Consider the following 18,171-nt stretch of genomic DNA (forward strand, 5'->3'; position numbering starts at 1 on the left):
TGTTAAGGTATCTTCCATTTCCAAGGCTCTAAGTTTAGAGAATAATTTTAAGAGACACTTTGAGTGTCCCGGCAATCATACTACACCTGCAGAAGCTCTATGTCTTCACGATTTTCCGACCCAGGAACATTCTCCATCAATATGGCGGACATCACTCTCACATTCATTTTCACCATATCCAACTCACTGTGCAATTTTCCAATCTGTAGAGAGCAACACAATCACCAGTCAGTATGTGTGACACATGAAGAAGGGCTACCTGTTTCTTTCTCTCAGGAGACATTTGTTGGAAGAGAAAATGCTTTTGCAAAACTCAACATTTTCAAATTTATATTTAAATTAATATAAATATACATATAATTACTTTACAAACACATAATCTGTCACTTCCTAAAAGGACTTGAGATCTCTTGTAATAAATCCAAACATAAGGTTTAGGAAAGTTAAAAATGAAGGGGGAAAAAAGCCAGATTAGAACCAATATGGAGAAGGAGGAAGGTGACTATACTAGGAACCTGGACAAAATGGCAAATGTTTGTCTGGGTTTCCTGGCAAGCAGTGGAAAAAAACAGGTTTTATATTTTTCATGGCATTAGGGAAGGAAGAATCAAAAGAGAAACACTTTTTTCCTTCCTGGATTAAATCCTAAGAGGAATTAATGGCATGAACTTTTATATAATACTGAATAATAATAATACAAAGTCTTCAATGATAGTTCCCTTATAGCAGGACAGAAATGAGCTTCATATGATATTGCTTCTCTGGACCTTTGATAAACAGATATAAACAAGTAAATGGAATTCAGTTGCACAATTAATACTAGTAATAAGGCTACCACTTACTGAACTCTGAAATGGTACATGGGCAGTCCTATTAGGAGCAACAGGAATCAGCTGGTGGACACAAGAGCCGTTGTGTCCACAGCCCAGTCTCCACAAAGACATGAAAGCCACTAGCTGAGCACAACTGTTAAGAGCTTGGGCTTTAGAATAAGACAGAATCCAAGGGAATAATCCCACTCAGAACTGAACCATTATAAGTCACACAGCATCACTAAGCTTCAGTCCCTCCTCCGTAAAATGAGGGTAATAACGTACCTCCACCTCATAATGTTGTTAAGAAGAAGAAACAAACTGTATATAAAGTGCTTAGAACGTAGAAAGAGCCAACAATAAATATAGTTGTTGCTATTGTTACCTGTTCTGGGACCAATGTGATAGTCGAGTTCTTGGGAGCAATTACAGAAGGAAGAGCTGGTGCAGTAGGGACAGATGCCGGTGGATCCGATGAGATCTGGGCAGCCCACCAGTAGGAAATATGGAAATATTATTATTTGAATTAACATAGCCACCCAAGCTCAGTTTTTCCATTCAGATGACACAATCACTTACCCTCAACCAAAGTCCTGAGTGGGGAGTGTTAGCCCACAGTAAATCTTCAAGTGTACAACCTGACCAGCATTTTGAGAAGACTGCTAAGCAAATGGTGTGCCCACAACAGAGAAAGTATTCAATGACAGGTGGCTGCTACTGATTATTAACTAAATTAAAATTAAATAACATGCTCTTAGTTTACACCAAGGGTCTACACGATAAAAGGCCATGTGGGATCATTGCTGCCCTCTCTTTGGGTTGTTAAAAATAATTTATGTCAAGCCTTTTTTTTTTTTTTTTTAATTTTTATTTATTTATTTCCCCCAAAGCCCCAGTAGATAGTTGTACATCATAGCTGCACATCCTTCTAGTTGCTGTATGTGGGACGCGGCCTCAGCATGGCCGGAGAAGCGGTGCATCGGTGCGCACCCGGGATCCGAACCTGGGCCGCCAGCAGCGGAGCGCACGCACTGAACCGCTAAGCCACGGGGCCGGCCCTGTGTCAAGTCTTTTTAAGCCACAGCTGGCAAGGCATCTCCTTCTCCACCAATGACTACTACCAGAGTCAATACCTCATTTCCATCCTTGGGTAAAGAGCCCAAAGCAGAGGCCCTAGGCCAGTGCTTCTGGAGAGTAATGTGCCAATAAGTCACCTGGAAATCTTGTAAAAATGAAGAGTTTGACTGAGTTGATTGAATATACTTAACAAGCTCCCAGATTATACCCCAAGTCATATTTTGAGTAGCAAGATCCTAGGCCTCCACTATATTTGTGCCTTGGAAGAAAGAGAAAAAGGGGTATGGTGAGCAAGCTCCTGGTTGGACAATAGGATGGGGCAAGGGGCTAATGGCCAGGAGCAGCCTGCACAAATAGAAGAGTTAGCCCTCAGGACAATGCCTCCATGAAGATCAGACTTCCAGTATATACCTGAATTGCTTATTCCACCAAAGCAGGATTGATCTATCTATAGAAGAGAAGAACTGCTGTTTCACATCATGGAAATTACAGAAAGTTAGGAGTTGAATTATAATCAGCCACTCAAAGTATTATAAGTTCAAAACCTTGAAAATTATTTGCAAACTTGAGAATGAATACATGTGAATATCTAGAAACTCCTCCATGGGCACAGTATTAATAATAAGTTTATTATATGACCACCTGTGGTAGAGACCCTTGCCTACCTAGCACCAACCCTTTCTTTCGAAAACTGCCCCCCTCCTCTACTATATCCAAATGATTTTCTTTTGGAGCCCCCATGTTCTTAGATGACCTCAGTTGATTTGTGCAGAAATAGAAAACTGACTCAGGTTGGTTCAATGAGTCCCTTCTCCAAAGTTTTTGAGCTTGGAACCTGACAAAACGAAAGCTGTAACATGAAAATTTGGGAGCTATGTTGTCTACTGTGTGGAAAAAGCTAGTCTGTAATGAGAGAGAAGAATGAAGCTGGTGATCAAAGAGAAGCAGACAAGCAACAAGGCATTTGAGTGCTTGGTTCTCTGCCGTTCCAAAGATCCAACTAACACCAACTCTCTCACGGCTTGGTTATTCTAGGAGAAATCACGGTAACCTTCTCATAAATTAGTCTTTTAGCTTAAGCTAGATGGAGTTAGGGGTGTCCCTTTCAATGACAAAAGACCCACGTAACCCACTACCTTACTCTACAAGGTCAAAGAAAGGCCTCCTACCTCTAGTCCTGCTGTTTCAGCCTCTATCTCTGTGGGAGGAAACCGAACACCTTTCTTAAGCAGGTCAAGGTACACTTCTTTCACTTCACTTACGTCCACGCCTCCTGGGAAACCCTGTGACCAAGTCTGAATTCAAGAGATGGAAAGTTCCAGAGTCAAAACAGCAGCAAAACCAAAACACAATTCTTAAGCTAGGCACAGCAAATGAGAAACTGACAATTATGTATCTCACTCAGCTTTCCGTAAGCTACTTTTGAATGCCATGGACAAAATGCACATTTTCAAAGACCAGAATAATAACATCTTTTTAATCAGCAGACTCCCTTGCCTCAACATTTTAATGAAACCCTGGAATAGATACTGTCGATTTCTTTTTGCTGTACTAAACCCAGAATTAATAGAAAGATTCTAAAATAGCATCAGTAGCTCTTTTGCCAAGCAACTCTGAAAGTAGTCCGTTCTCTACTTCAGAGCATAGTTTCCATACCTGCAAAATGGAGGTACACATTACACTCTTTCCCACCTGACGTGGATAAAATAGAAACTGAGAGAAAAGGAGGGAACAGACTACAAATTCTTCATAATGGCACTATCCAATGTCAAGAAATGATTATTACACGGAAAATAAAATAGTAAAAATGCTTTCTGGTTCAATTCTAGGTTTGTAAAGGATCACTCAATTAGGAGGTCTGTAATTAAATCTTTAATCTTAGAAGTTTACCATCCCATAAGGCATACAACCGACTTACCTTAATGAAATTCAAGATTCTATTCTGAATGTGTAACGGCAAGGTGTATCTGGGATTTAGCAGCTTAACTAGACTATCTTTAACGAATTCCTTCTTCACAATCAGAGATTGGAAACTCGGACCACAGTTCTGCATGCACATGTCAATAAGCTAAATTAGAGAGAACAAATTAAACATTATATCTCCCTGGCAAACCCCCTGCTAAATATAAGGTAAAAATTGCTAAGTAATGATTTCCACCAGCGTTCTAGTTAACAAACAGAATTTAGTATCTATTAAATATATGGCAAAAAACTAGGTTCTAGGAATGTGAGGAAGTGTAAGGCATATTGTAACTGCTTAGAGGATGGACTTCATGGGGAGTCAGGACACAGTTATAAGACCATTAATAACAATACAAGATAATAAGTACCAAGAGCTGAATGGGAAGTACAAACAAAACATATGAGCTGTAGACAGAGTGACACAGGTCCCAGTTTTTCCACAGAAGTCCTGCTATATTTCTGTTGTCCTGGCTTTATTTATGATGATACCCCTTTTCACTCCCAAAAATGTCCTGGTCTGGATGATAAATTACACAGTTACCTTAGCTATAGACCTTTTTAGGCAGATGTGATAATTTAGGACCAGAAGGTCTTAAAACTTTTAGAAAACGCTGGTCTTAAGCTGGGCTTTGAAAATTAAGAAAAGTATGAATGAGTGTAGAGGAATATTCTAGACAGGAAAATGGTATTAAAAATACACATACAGCTGACAAAGTGTTTGAGTTGTGAGGAGGAAAACAAGTACTCTGGTGTGTAGAGGCTTCCTTATGTAGGCAAATTGGGGACATTGGGGAGGTAGGGTGAATGGAGTCTGAGGGGCATCATCCAGAGTGTAGAGAAGTTTGTGTGGCAGTGTAAAGAGTTTGGACATTATCTTGAAGGCACTAAGAAGCCACTGAGCGTTCTTGTTAGTTTGTCACCATCATACCATCACCATCGATCCTGAACTTGAGAGAAAGGTTAATGTGTGCTCTGGAAAGCTTTTCAAGCAGCACTCTATAAAGGGAATTGGAGGGCAAAAGAACCCGGAATGATGGAAAAATCCAGTAGGGACCCACTAGTACAGGCCTGATGCAGAAAGGCCTAAACTACGATGACGTAGGGCAAGGAAGGGAAAGACATGAGAGAATTATGAAGGAAGAACTTTCAACAACTGTGTGTTTGTTGAAAAAAGATGTTGAAAAAAGATGTTCGAAAGTTAACTGGCTGTCATTCTGCGTGAGACTGATGGCACGTTGGATGGAAATTTGGAAGTGGATGGGATGGAATGATTGGTTTGGGGTAAAAACGATGGGTTGAAATTTAGATTTTTGAGTTTAAAAGTCCTATGAACTGAATGTCTGTGTCCCTCCCAAATTCTTATGTTGAAGCCCCTAAGCCCTAATGAGATGGTATTTGGAGGTGGGATCTTTGGGAAGGTAATTAGGTCATGAGAGTGGAGCCGTCATGAATGAGATCAGTGCCCTCGTAAAAAGGGATGAGAGAGATGATCTCTTGGCCATGTGAGGATACAATGAGAAGATGACCATCCACAACCCAGAACGTGGGCCCTCACCAGACACCGGATCTGTCGCCACCTTGATCTTAGACTTCATAGCCTTCAGAACTGTGAGAAATAATGTCTGTTGTTTAAGCCACCCAGGCTGTGATATTTTTGTTACGGCAGTCTAAGATGACCAAGACAAAAGATGGGGGACATTCAAGCAGAGATGTTTAGCTGAGAGCTGTACATGCACAGCTACAGTTCAGGAGAGTTAGGCAAAAAGTAGAAATCCAGGCTTCCTTTGATGAGCACAGAAGAGGACTAGCTGGAGCAATGGGGTTCCCCTATCACATGGGCTAGAAGAAAACTCAAGAAAGGCAACTGAAGAGCAACCACAGAAATTGACGCATAAAATAAAGAGAACATAATATTGGTAAAGTCAAAAGAGGGCTGAGTTTCCAGGAGGATGGTGTGTCAAACAGTTAAGAATACGGACTGAGAAAAACTCAGCTAGGTGTGTTGACTAGTGGGGTCATTAGTCATCCTGAAAAAGCATTTTCAATAAAGCAACATGAGCAGAAGTCAAGCTGAGAAAGAATGAGCTGGTATTGAAGAAATGCAGAGAGTGGATTTCTAAAAGCGATCTAAAAACAAAATTAAATCTCTAGTTTCCATGCTACCACTTTGGTTTAGACAGGTCACAGAAACCATAACATAACTGGACAGGTATAATCATCTTTGCAGAAAAGAAGGCCTGAAAACTGACTTTACACCATGCTCTGTATTGTGTCACTTTAATGGCAATACAAAAAGAAGAAGGTATGGCGGATGAAAGCTGTAGTTTTAAGGACAATGTGGCTAAGAAGGCAATCAGAAAATACAGAAGCTGAGCACATGTAGCTCTGTAAAACACAGGGACAACCTTCAAGGCAAAGGAAAATAAAAACAAAATCCAAAACATAGTAAGAGGAATCTATTTTAATGCAAGTTGTTTGCAGAAAGACAAGTTGAAAAGTTGAATAACTAATGACTTTCTGCCTGATACCTTATTATGATGAGGTGTTTTTTTTGGTGAAATGCTGAGAGGAAAAGTACCTCTAGTTCAATGGGAATTTATAGAAATACTTCATCCAACTGGTTATGCAGACTTAGGCAAGATACCTAGCCTCCAGTCTCACTTTCCCTAAATGAATGGTGAATTTCTTGCTAAATATTCCACAAACCGATTTTTATCTTTGGAGCACCAAGATTTTATGGTAATAGGTAACATTCTCAGGAGGTTATCCGCATGAAATCAAAGAGTCAACATGAAATGCTAACAATGTTAACATCTGGAGATCACAAATCATGCCCTTTGTGTTTTCCCACTGGAATCTAGAATGTCAGGACTAATTACTTCTATATCACCTCTTCCATTATGTCACCAGTAGCTCTGTCACCCCCCAGCCCACTCAGATAAGCAATAAAACCTATTGTGGCAAATTTGAAAAATTAAATATGTTGCTTTATACACTTTGAAATTGGGTTTTGGTGCAATTTGTGCGTTCAGATGACCTATCTTTGGAAACAGGACAACCAAGAAACCTTAATCTGAATCGGGATAGAGAACCTAGGAGCCAGGGGACCAAGAGAGACTAAAGAGTATGATGACTTCAGGCTTCACCCATCTCCTTTTGCACTTGGCTGGGCAAGTCACTTAGCCTTACTAAGCCTCACCATCCTCAGCTGCAAAATGGGCATAATACCTCCCTCTAGAGCCTTTTTGTAAGGCTTAAATGAATATAAAGTATATAAAGAGCCTGACACATAGCAGGACCTTAGTAAATGGTAGCTATTTTCATCATGTGCTTCCATCGATAATTTCCTATCGGGGAGAATATGTTGATTAGCAGTATAAGTATTCTTTCCAGAATGGCTGGACGAAAGAGAGCTATTTGGTAGTTTTATTTCTCACAATAAATTTCTAAATCAAGCACAGTAACCCAGGCGTTGGGGCCATCCAGAGCTGAAGACCACACCAAGGTATGGCCACCCTAAGGGACGAGCTCAATCTACAAACGGCTCCTGGAGAAATAAATACATTTTATACTAATTCTGAAACCCTCATAGCTCACCACCTACGGGGTGCTCCACAAAGGCCTATTAACTAACTGATTCCTAGGAATCTGTTCAACCACTTTCCATTTGACAATCATATCTTGCTGAGACTTATCACAATTGACTCATTCAAGAAAAGGTTAGGCTGTGGCTAAGAGTTATAAAGCCTGGTAACATAACACTTTTTAAAAAAACAAAACTACCGGCTTCTTGACAAAACTGCTTCAGCAACTGATGGTAGGAAATCACAGTCTATTCAGATCCCACCAAAGAGCTAATCAAGGCTAACACGTCCAGGGAGAACCCAAATGACAGATAATACAAAGAATATTTATAATCAACTTTGACAGGCTCTCATCACTTCATAGTAATAAAATGGAAATGTCATATGCGGAGATTCATTTTTAAAGAGTTTATTGGTAAGCATACAATTGCCTTTGACAAACACTGGATGATTCTTTCTGTGACTAATTTCCCTCATAATTAAGTCTGGCTTAAGTTAATATTAAAGTCAGTTCTGAGGCCTTAAGCATACCTCTGCAATGGAGTTGTCTGACATGAGGTGACTGGGCCATTAAATAAACAGCTTGGGGAAATCTGCATGAAGCTATCAAGAGTCAAAGGCCTATTTAAAGAAAATCCGAGAAGCAGGTACCTTAATGAACTCTGACCCTAACAGTGAGGGGCTATTCTGACCCCCAACCGGTGACTCTCACGCTTATCTTGGCACAGGTTTTAGATTTGCTTGTTCTCATGTACCAGTGTGGAAACCATGAGGTGGAGGATGTACAGTTATCTGAGGTGGAACAAGTAATGGGAACAGGCAGCTAGCTGGTAGTAAGGCTTGAGAGATCAGACTACCTGAAGGGAAGAAAGAATGGGAACCCAAAGAGAAGTGGAGGGCCAGAAGAGACAACACTCTGGAATAACCCAACTTCCTCAGGGCCCTGGTTCATCCTCAGAAGGAAGGAACCATGAAGAAGGAAGATCTGGAGACAGGGATAAGAAGCAACTACAGAAATGTCAAGTAGGCTGGATGCAACAGACAAAGAGACAAACCCATTATTTAGAATAAACAACTGTAAGAAGGTGAAATACCACATGCTGAAATATAGAAGGGGGCATAAATTCATCTTCTGCCCTTATCTTCCTCAGTCAATTTTCCTAACCTTCAGGAGCCTTGTGATATCCTAGGATCCACTTCATTTTAGGGCACAGCTACGTATCTTTCTATCCCAATTCTATGTTACATCCCATTAGACTTTGAGTCTTCCTGGATAAGGAGAGTAGGATGGGGGCTGAAGGACACTCAATCATTAATTCAGTCGACACCTGATACACTGATGTACTGGGTCTTACACCACGTACAGGAGTTGAAGACACAAAAACAGTAGCCCATTCTTTCAAGGGGCTTGATTCGTTCTGAGAAGCAAGGTGGTATGGGGCAAGGGCATGGAGTTTAGAATCTGAGGACTAGGTTGAAATCTTGCCTATGCCACTCAAATCTTGAGGAAAAAAAAATCAAAACCTCAGTCTCAGTTTCCTCATCTGTGAAATGGAGTTAATAATACAACTACTTCACAGAGCTGCCGAGAGCATCAATCAGGTGCCAGGCAAAGGTTTATTTCTATTATAGACCCATTGTTGTGATATTTCTACTGAAGTGCCTTACTCCTCTCTCCAGAGTTCTCTCCATTCTGTGACCTCCCTGAGGAGGCTGCTATGAGTAAAGAACAGGGGAGAGGTCAAAAGAAGGTGAAGGAGGAAAATGCCTCTAAAAATAGTTTTTTGATTCAGATCCCAACTTGAAGGGTTTCTTCAGTGATAGCATCATTAAGACTGTTCAATTCGTTTGTTCTCATTCAGTTATTCTCCAAGTAAGCAAGAGGTGATAAGTTGTCTTCCCCTGGAAACTAGAAAATGGGCGCTGCGCTCACCTCTGCCCCATAGCCGTCTGGATAAACACTCTCAAAGTCCCCAAGAGCAGTGTGAAGGGTGACCAGTGAGAAGTGTGACCCCTGGCTGAACGGTGCCATAATCATGCATGGCCTGGGGCTGGGCTGAGGGAAACAAAGGCATGCAGAAGAAATTAGAAAGCCACACAGCTCACTCTCAGGCAGCAGGCAGGGCTTGCAAAAACATACTGAAGGAAAAAGGGCAACTCACCAAAGTGACTGAAGAGGTCATATAGCCAAGGATGGGGGGAAAATGGGAACAAGTCAAATAAGTGTCCACACCCAAGGGCGCATAAAAGAATTGCTTAAATCAACACAGAACATTCTCCAAATAATACCCAAGCAGAAGAACTTGGTTGAAACTTAACAAGCTGCCAGCATCTCAAAATTCCACAAAGGTGTTCAAGTGAGGTAGAAAACTGATGGGAGGGATTTTTCAAGACTTCAGTTCTCCCCATGCATAACACATACACAAACTTCTTGATCGGCTCAGTATCTACAAGTTTTTGTGACCAGTTTCCATCTCCTGACCTGGAAAAACTGATTTGCCAGGAACACTCTCTTTCCACAAAATTAAATGCTATTACAATCAACAAAACTCTCGATTCTGCAATTCTCAATAAAAAACAGTTTTAACTCATATGGCAAATAACTTTTTGCTAACCTATTAATTATCCCAGGATATTTATATTTTTTTTACCCAAAACTAAAAATGTGACTGTAGCTTGGGAAATCCTAGAGTCTTATAATTATAACATTAAAGTACTCACTGACAAGGTAAGTTGGATTTCTTTATGATTGTAGTTTTTGGAAATCCTTTTCTTCAAAGCTTTTACTGCATCTTTTGGCCTACAGCAATAAATACAGTGAAATCATCGATTTAGGAACTGCTGAAAACAAATAGTCTCTGAAAAGCAATATGCATTGTTGAAAGAGGAATGGCTAAGGAGAAGACCAAGGCCTTGGTTCTGCTGTGTGACCCTGGGCAGATCACTTAACTTCTCACACCTGATCCCTCATACAATACTACCTACCCACTTGTGGGAATAAAAATATTTACATACGAGTATTACCTAGAAAGCACTCCACATGAAATGTACTCATATCGATATCTTTCTATCAATGCACAGAACCAGTTTATAGGAAATGTAATTTCCAAAACAATGAAGGTTACCCATTTTAATTAAGACTATTAGTATTTCCTGAGCACCCTATAGGCAAGGGGAAGTAGTAGGAATTACAACTAACTAGGTCAACTTCTCATATGCTACAATTTTATGTCACAAAATGAAGAACTATGTATAAGCAGAGGGTCAAAATTTACTTTGAGATGGTCAAAAGGTACAGACTTCCAGTTTTAAGATAAGTCATGGATGTAATGTACAACATGATGACTACAGTTAACACTGCTGTATAGTATATTTGAAAGTTGCTAAGAGAGTAGATCCTAAAAGTTCTCATCACAAGGAAAAAAATTTTTTTTTGGAACTATATGAGATGGTGGATGTTAACTAAACTTACTTGGTAATCATTTTGCAATATACGTATGACAAGTCATTATGCTGTACACTTTACACCTACATAGTGCTGTATGTCAATTTTATCTCAAAACTGAAAAAAAAAGATACAAATCCTTTTTACATACTGCTTTCCAATTTTGTTTGTTATGTTTGCGTGGAGAGAATTTCTATTATATGATAATATAATTATATAATATTACATATGCTTACATAGAATTATAGCTATTTTAAAATACAATATTTTATAGATATCTATATTTCTAAAAAATCTTATTAAAAATCTAGGATTAAACTTTTGGACGAGTTTAAAAGAAGAAAAATACTGTTTTAAAAGGAAAAATAATTTTGAGATTCCCTTTTTGTATTATCAATGAAGAAATTAGTATTATCAGTGAAGAAAAGATTCAGAGTAACCAAATATGGTAAACAACATTATAGAGAAAACACTGACACTTTAAATTACTAACATAAGCACTTTCCATTGATATAGCCAATAATTAAGCTTTTCATCAACATAAACTAGACTAAATCTGTTTTGCTGTCACTTATCACTTTTTCTTTTCATTTATGTCTTAATAGTTTATAACATTGTGAGATTTTGGTTGTACATTTTTGTTTGTCGATCACCATATACATGTCTTCCTTTACCCCTTGTGACTACCCCCCACCCTCATATCACTTATCACTTTAATATGCACAGGAAAATTAACAGAATTGTATCCCTTATAACAACCTGTAATTCAGACTAAATTCACAAAATAGTTGGCCTTCTTAATGAGTTTTAAAACTTTAATTCTCTAAAATTTAAAAAGTATAATAAAAGATAGCATGTCATTTAAGAATACAGCATGAACATGGGTGAGTTGGCACTTGGAAGAAAAAAATTGTCTTGTGACAGGGAGAGAGAAAAAAGACTGGTAGATTATTTCCTGGTTAGTAATGACCATTGCCCAGAGACAGGTCACCCCCAGGAGTCCACTAGCTCCTTGACAATATTTCTCAGTTACAGTAACATAAAATACTGGCAATCAGAGCAGGGGGAATTTCTAAAGAACAATCTGTCTCTCTTTAAAGAACAAGGAATTTGAGGCTCACAAAGACAAAACTTGAAACTATTCAGGAAAAGGCAAAGAGGAGAAAAATTATAATGGATTCTCAGATATTCCACAGGCTGAAACAAACAGCTGTCCTAATATTTCAAGCTGACATGTCTTCAAAAGGCAGCGGGTGCCTAAGGGGTGAAGAAAACACTTTCAACAAGAAAACCAAAGAGTTTGCAAGAGAAAATGCGCTGTAGTTCTGATGCTACTTATCAGAGGCAAAGGCACGAACCACACACTGTACTCACCCATCGTGGGCAGTGTTAATTATATCACAGATGTGCATGAACTGACCCCAATCTTCAGTCTGAACTCCAGCAAATGTAGCCTTTTCTGCAAAGAATAAGCTGTTATGTTGAGTCTGAGCTACAACAAAATACGAAATGTCTGGTCTTCTTGGAATAATCTGCCTGCAGTTCACTAGCAAGTACCATTGAGTTTATGTTACCAAAGGGCAAAGAGCTTTTTTTCTCAGCAATTCCCAAGAATTCAGGAATCAATCAGAAGTCAAGTTCAGGGTGCCGCTGTTGCAACAGTAATGGGTGACCTATTAACAAACACTGCAGGCACAACACCTGGCTGCAGGGCCAGCGAGGCCGGCTAAACCTCCTGGAACCCCATTATTAAAGAATCAGATGTTTTTCCCTCTCCAGATATCCTCCTTAAGAATACAAAATGCTGTTTGGGAAGGGTAAAAGAACACTCAAACTAAACGAGTTTAACATCTTTCCTACATGAAAAAAGGGGTCCTGGGGGAATGAAGAGAAAATGAAAAAGGATAATGAAGGGGGATCAAGAATAAAAGTTCGGTTGGGGGAATCCCAAAGCTTAGCCTGCTTCCCATCCAGAAAAGGAGCTATTTGAATTTGGCATCCAATGGACAAAGCTAACCAACCTTGTGCTGTGTAGGCACATACTGCTGTTCCTTCTGCCTGATTCCTTGGTCTTCCTCCCACCTTTCCATCGTCCTAGAAAACTCCTATTCACCCTTCAAAAGCCATGACAGAGTTAATTTCTCCATTTTCATAAATTTTGGGTGTTCTACATTTTTCTTGTATTGCAAAGATACCATATTATCACTACAAAACTGTGTCCATCTTCCTTACAAGACTGTGTTCCCTGAGGGTTGAGACCAGGTCTTACCTTTGCCTGCGCCAGGTCCCAGGTATACAGCTGGCAGTGAGTAAATGTTTACAGCATTAAAGAACTAATCAGCCTACGATGATGCAGTCTGAATCCATTTCTGCTCAGGGTTTATTTTAATATTCAATAGGGATATATCCAGCAACATTAGAAAGCATTCTCTCTTCAAAGATAGTGACTCTCACCATTTTATAAAGATGTGGGAAGGTTCAGGATAAGTGGCAAGTTCCATGTCACACAGCAGTTAATCGAGGTGCGACCAAAACTCCAAATCTGAGCCTCCTCACTGGAACTACCAGGTTCTCACATTTCCTCACCCCCACTAAGTTCCAGACATTATCATGCTTTGCTTAGCATTGATAGGCGCGCGTGCCACACCCGGGTCCCCAAGGCAGGCATCAGGGAGAAGAGGGAGGCGGGAGTTGGTGCTGGGAAAACTGCCCAGTCACTGGCTTCTGCTTCCGCGTACATTACTCAGATTAACTCAGGTTGTAAGGGCCCGGCGCCAGAGAGAACTGGTTTGGAGAGACCTGCCTGTCACAGTGAGGTCACATCACTTCTTCACCTCCTTGAGCTTTCCTTCCCCCCTCTGCAAAGCGGACAGAACAATACCGTGCCCTCGAGTGAACGCACTTGATGAACACCATTCCCCTGGCCGAGTCTACGCTCTTTCCTTGGAGAGGCCCAAACACTCCGCACCTGAATCCCGTGCGTGGGTCACCTGTTCGGGCCACTCCCCAGGAGACATCAAAAGGGCGATTTTGAGGACGGGTTCTAGAAAGAGTGGACTATAAAGAAATGCCTCAGAGGCCGGGTGGAATGCGAGTGCCCTGGGAAAGTTGCAGGGGGAGGGGAGGGATTGTCCTCAAACTTGGACCAACTCCGCCCTCCGCAGGGCGAGAACGGAGTCCAGCGGGAAGGGTCCCCCAGTCCCCAAAGTCTATCCAGGCGTCTCCCCTCGTGCCTCCTTACCTATGAGGTGGCCCACGGAGGTCGCATAGGGATCCCGGTGACTCTTGCCAAACGCCATGGTAGCCCCAGAGAGCCGGGCCCAAGAAATCCGACTCCACCGCTCTCCGGCTCCCGACTCCACCCGCTCGGGGCCCCTGGCTCCTCCTCTTCGCCCGAGCGCGTCCCGGGCTCGGGCCGAGGCTGCGCATCCCGCCTGGCCGCTGCGGGGCGCCGGGCACCGGGCGGGGGACGGGGCCGCGGGGCGGGGCTCCGGGGCGCCGCGCACCTGCCTCGCGCCCCGCGGGACTGGCGGGGAGGCGGCGCTCCCTACTCCGGGTGGGGCGCGCGGGCGGGCCACGGGGTGTCGCTCCGGACCCAGATGGGCTTCTCGCCCCCGCGGAGCCGGGCGGCCCCGGCGCCACAGCCCGGGAATGAGAGACCCGGGCTCTGACCCCGCCGCTTACGGGCCAATTGCTGCTCTTCTCTGCGCCCCTTGCTCTCCTTCGTAGAGAAGGAAATATGGGATTAATAATACAAATCTCAGGATTGTTGTGAGAATTAAGGGCGTAAAACGCTGAGGTCAGTGTCTGACACGCACAAAATAAATATTTAACCACTGAATGGAATAACTAGAAATATTTACACCCCCACCCTCGCCCCAGAGATCCAGGAGGGGAGGTGTGTCCCTTGCCCTTTAAAGCTGCAGGTGGTGGATAGGAAGAGGGATTGGCTTCGAAATTAGGGACTTCCCAGGAGCCGGCGTCGTTTGTCTCGCCTCTGTTTCCTGAGGGACCACAGGGCGCCGCGCAAGCTGTCGGTTCCTAACCCTCCCTCCTGGGAGCTGTGTTCTCCAGCGATGCTGAGGAGAGAGGCTTTCCTTCTGCTCAGGCAGGAGTGTGTTTGGCCTCAGCACTGCTTTGGAATGTAAATCCGAGCTTCAGCAGTCCAGCCCCTTTCCAGCTGCCCTTTCAGAAGAGGAATTTATTTCCTTTTCCTGTGCGTTCATTTAACGTCTGATTAGCGATGTTAATCTCCAGCGACGCCGGAGCCTGCTAGAGAGACGGGTGTCTCCAGGTGATGGCAATTCGCCATAAAATGGCCTCCCTGTGCCTCCAGATCTTGCATTCTGTGGTCAGCTTGGGCCCAGTTCCACACGCCCTTCCTTGGCCCTGGAAGTGATGAGGAGAGAGATCAAAGGGGCTTTGTCTGATTTATGTCCTTAGTCTTACATATTTTAAAATAGAAGTAAAAACCAATTGCAATGCATGCCAAGGGACTAACTTTTTTTTTCCCCCTCTAATTCGGTTACAGATTTCCCCCGCTATCTGAAAGTATAGCATTCCCATGGAAGCTTTGGTAAACTGAAAAGACATAAAAGGAAGGAGCAATTAGCATTCATTTATATGGGAAAATTTTTTGAACCTTCCCAGACCAAAAAAATAACCTACCAAGATAAATAGAGATAAAGCACAGATGCTCACACAGTTCAAAGCTGTGGCGGCTTGAGGCTGCGAGGCTGAGTGCAGTTCCAGGGGAGGGAGCTTGGCGGCGCCACTCTGGCTACTAAGAGTGCGACCCGCCTCTATAATTAACTGGCTGCAAATAAAACCCTGGACGCTATTTTCTCTTTTCACCTTTTTTCCTTAAAGTGAAAATGCTCTTCAGATTTCTTTCAGTTAGCGAAAACAGGTACTCATGTTAGGTCTTTCGAAAAATCGAAGTGGCGTAAAGCGAACTTTCACATACCAGGGGAAACGTATATTTCAAATTTTTCTTGACCTAAGTGAGCTGGGATCTAAAATCTAGAATGAAACATTTTTGTTGTCATGGTATTTCTCATAATGGGATTGGTCCTGCCTGTAACTCATATTCTCCACCTACTTATTCAGGTTGAGTAGCTATTTCAGATTTTATCAACTTCCTTAGTCATCAGTCCAGCCTCTGCTGACACTGTTGAAAACCTCTTTTGTGACATCACCAACCTAATCTCTGTTCCATGTTATAGACTGTAGCAAAATATTTCACCTTCTCTGGACCCTACGATTAAGCAACCTTAAAGAGAAAGTAAAAAAAAAAAAAATAGAGTCAATTTTAGCCTAGGTTACTGTTATTGTCAGTGGCCTTCCATCAGGAAACGAGAACTAGGAAGGAACCAACCATTTGGACAGATTTCTAACACAACTCTGCTACTTCTTATTTGAAAGGTGGTTTGGTTTTTTATTTTCTTGTGTTACAGGATTGAGGCACTGAGAACGTGCAAAATGGCACCGGGGAGCGTGTTCAGGACATTGAGGCCGGGTAAACAGAACCAGGTTGATGAGTACTACCTGTGTTCTGTCTCAGCCATGCCTGGGGAGAAGCTTTTCTCTCCACATGCCCACGAGGGTGTTGTGGTGGTTGCAGCCTTCTCCTTCTGTGCTCTGCCTCTTTCTCCATGATCCCTCTCCTCCTCAGAAGTGAAAATCAACTCAGTCGATGTTAATATGGTCTGGGAGCAGGATAGAATTCACAGCCAAGGTAAGGTCCGAGAAGGAGCAGAGTCTCAAATAGAAACAAGGTTCTAATTTCTGGATACCAGGAGCAAAATCTCACAATTTCAATTCCCAAAACACTTCCTAAGCATTTATTTATAAGTAAGTCATAATGCTAGGTGGAAGCAAAGAAAATAACCTTTATTTAAAACGCACTAGAGCCAGTCGTGATGGCCTAGCAGTTAAGGTTTGGCGCACTCCACTTTGGCGGCCCAGGTTCGGTTCCCAGGCGCGGAACCATACCACTTATTTGTTAGTAGCCATGCTGTGGCCATGGCTCACATAGAAGAACTAGAAGGACTTGCAACTAGAATATACAACTATGTACTGAGGAGAAGGAAAAAAAAAAAGAAAGAAAGAAGATTGCCAACAGATGTTAGCTCAGAGGGAAACTTCCCAAGGAAAAAAAAAATGCACTAAGAGCCCAGAACAGGAAATCTGTCAACGTAGTCTTCGCAATCCTGGAGGCAGGTAGCATTCACCTCAATTTTACAAATATGTAATTTGAGATTAAGAAAAATAAAGCTAATACATAGCTTGGCTAGAATTGAATCATGGCTGCCTGATTCCAAAGCCTGTATTATTGCTACTAGGTGAATCTGCTCATTGAGCATGACATCTCATTTTGTTTAAGGATCTGTTTGATTCAAAGAGAGACCTCTCAAAGAAGATAAGAGTAGGGGCAGTCATATATTTTGCTAGCACATGATCCTGCTGTTCTTTCTGTACTTATTCAAGAATGCTAGTATTGGCCCGGTCCGGTGGGCAAGCGGTTGGGTGTGCACGCTCTGCTTCTGCAGCACGGGGTTCATGGGTTCAGATCCCAGGCACACCGACGCACCGGTTGTCATGCCACAATGTGGCGGCGTCCCATATAAAGTAGAGGAAGATGAGTGTGGATGTTAGCTCAGGGCCAATCTTCCTCAGCAAAAAAGAGGAGGATCGGCATGGGATGTTAGCTCAGGGTTGATCTTCCTCACAAAAAAAAAAGAATGCTAATATTTTCTGTACTAGAACTATATGCTGGGTGTGCTCTAAATACATTACATGCATTATGTCACTTAATCCCATAATAACTCTATGAAACCAGTACCATTATTACTCTATTTTACAGATTAGAAAAACCAAAGTAAATAATTTTTCACACAGTCACCTTGCTAGTGAAGAACTGTCTGATTCCAGAAGCTGTGACTTTAACCTGTGTACTATGCCACCTCTCATGGGTAGAGCCCTAGGGAGTAGGTGGTACTCTTGACCAGTTCACACTTTAAAAAAAAAGTGGGTTCTAGAGGATGGTGCCTGAAGAATGAGGTGACTGAACATGGCAAGTACACATGTCTAGAATACAAAGTTGACCCAGCACCAGGATTTATGTGCCTAAGAGTCATTTTCATCCTCTCATTTGATTCTGTTCTTACCACTAAATTTTTTAGATTGTCAGATCTGGACATGAGCTTAGAATTCACATAACCTCTATCCCCAGCGTTCTGTAGATGAAAAAATTGACAGCCAGAGAAGGGAAGTGACTGGCCCAAGGCCA

General features: G+C 42.0%; 1 protein-coding gene across 5 annotated transcripts in view; it reads right to left on the minus strand.

Moving 5' to 3' along the window:
* TOM1L1 (target of myb1 like 1 membrane trafficking protein) overlaps positions 1 to 14,409 on the minus strand; it is a 59,397-nt gene extending 44,988 nt beyond the window's left edge. The window contains exons 1-8 of one of the 5 annotated variants that reach the window (XM_058560630.1): positions 14,122 to 14,403; positions 12,924 to 12,994; positions 12,255 to 12,339; positions 10,157 to 10,235; positions 3,808 to 3,957; positions 3,059 to 3,184; positions 1,198 to 1,293; positions 87 to 203 (exon numbers count right to left, since the gene is read on the minus strand). In XM_058560630.1, coding sequence (XP_058416613.1) covers positions 87 to 203; positions 1,198 to 1,293; positions 3,059 to 3,184; positions 3,808 to 3,957; positions 10,157 to 10,235; positions 12,255 to 12,339; positions 12,924 to 12,994; positions 14,122 to 14,309 — 912 coding nt within the window. In that variant the 5' untranslated portion in view covers positions 14,310 to 14,403. Of the gene's footprint in view, positions 1 to 86; positions 204 to 1,197; positions 1,294 to 3,058; positions 3,185 to 3,807; positions 3,958 to 10,156; positions 10,236 to 12,254; positions 12,340 to 12,923; positions 12,995 to 14,121 lie in introns of all 5 variants that reach the window. The other 4 variants (XM_058560629.1, XM_058560631.1, XM_058560632.1 and 1 more) reach the window with 4 other exon arrangements.
* Between the last annotated feature and the right edge of the window lie 3,762 nt (positions 14,410 to 18,171).

Source organism: Diceros bicornis, chromosome 18 (assembly GCF_020826845.1).
Source record: "Diceros bicornis minor isolate mBicDic1 chromosome 18, mDicBic1.mat.cur, whole genome shotgun sequence".
NCBI lineage: Eukaryota > Metazoa > Chordata > Mammalia > Perissodactyla > Rhinocerotidae > Diceros > Diceros bicornis.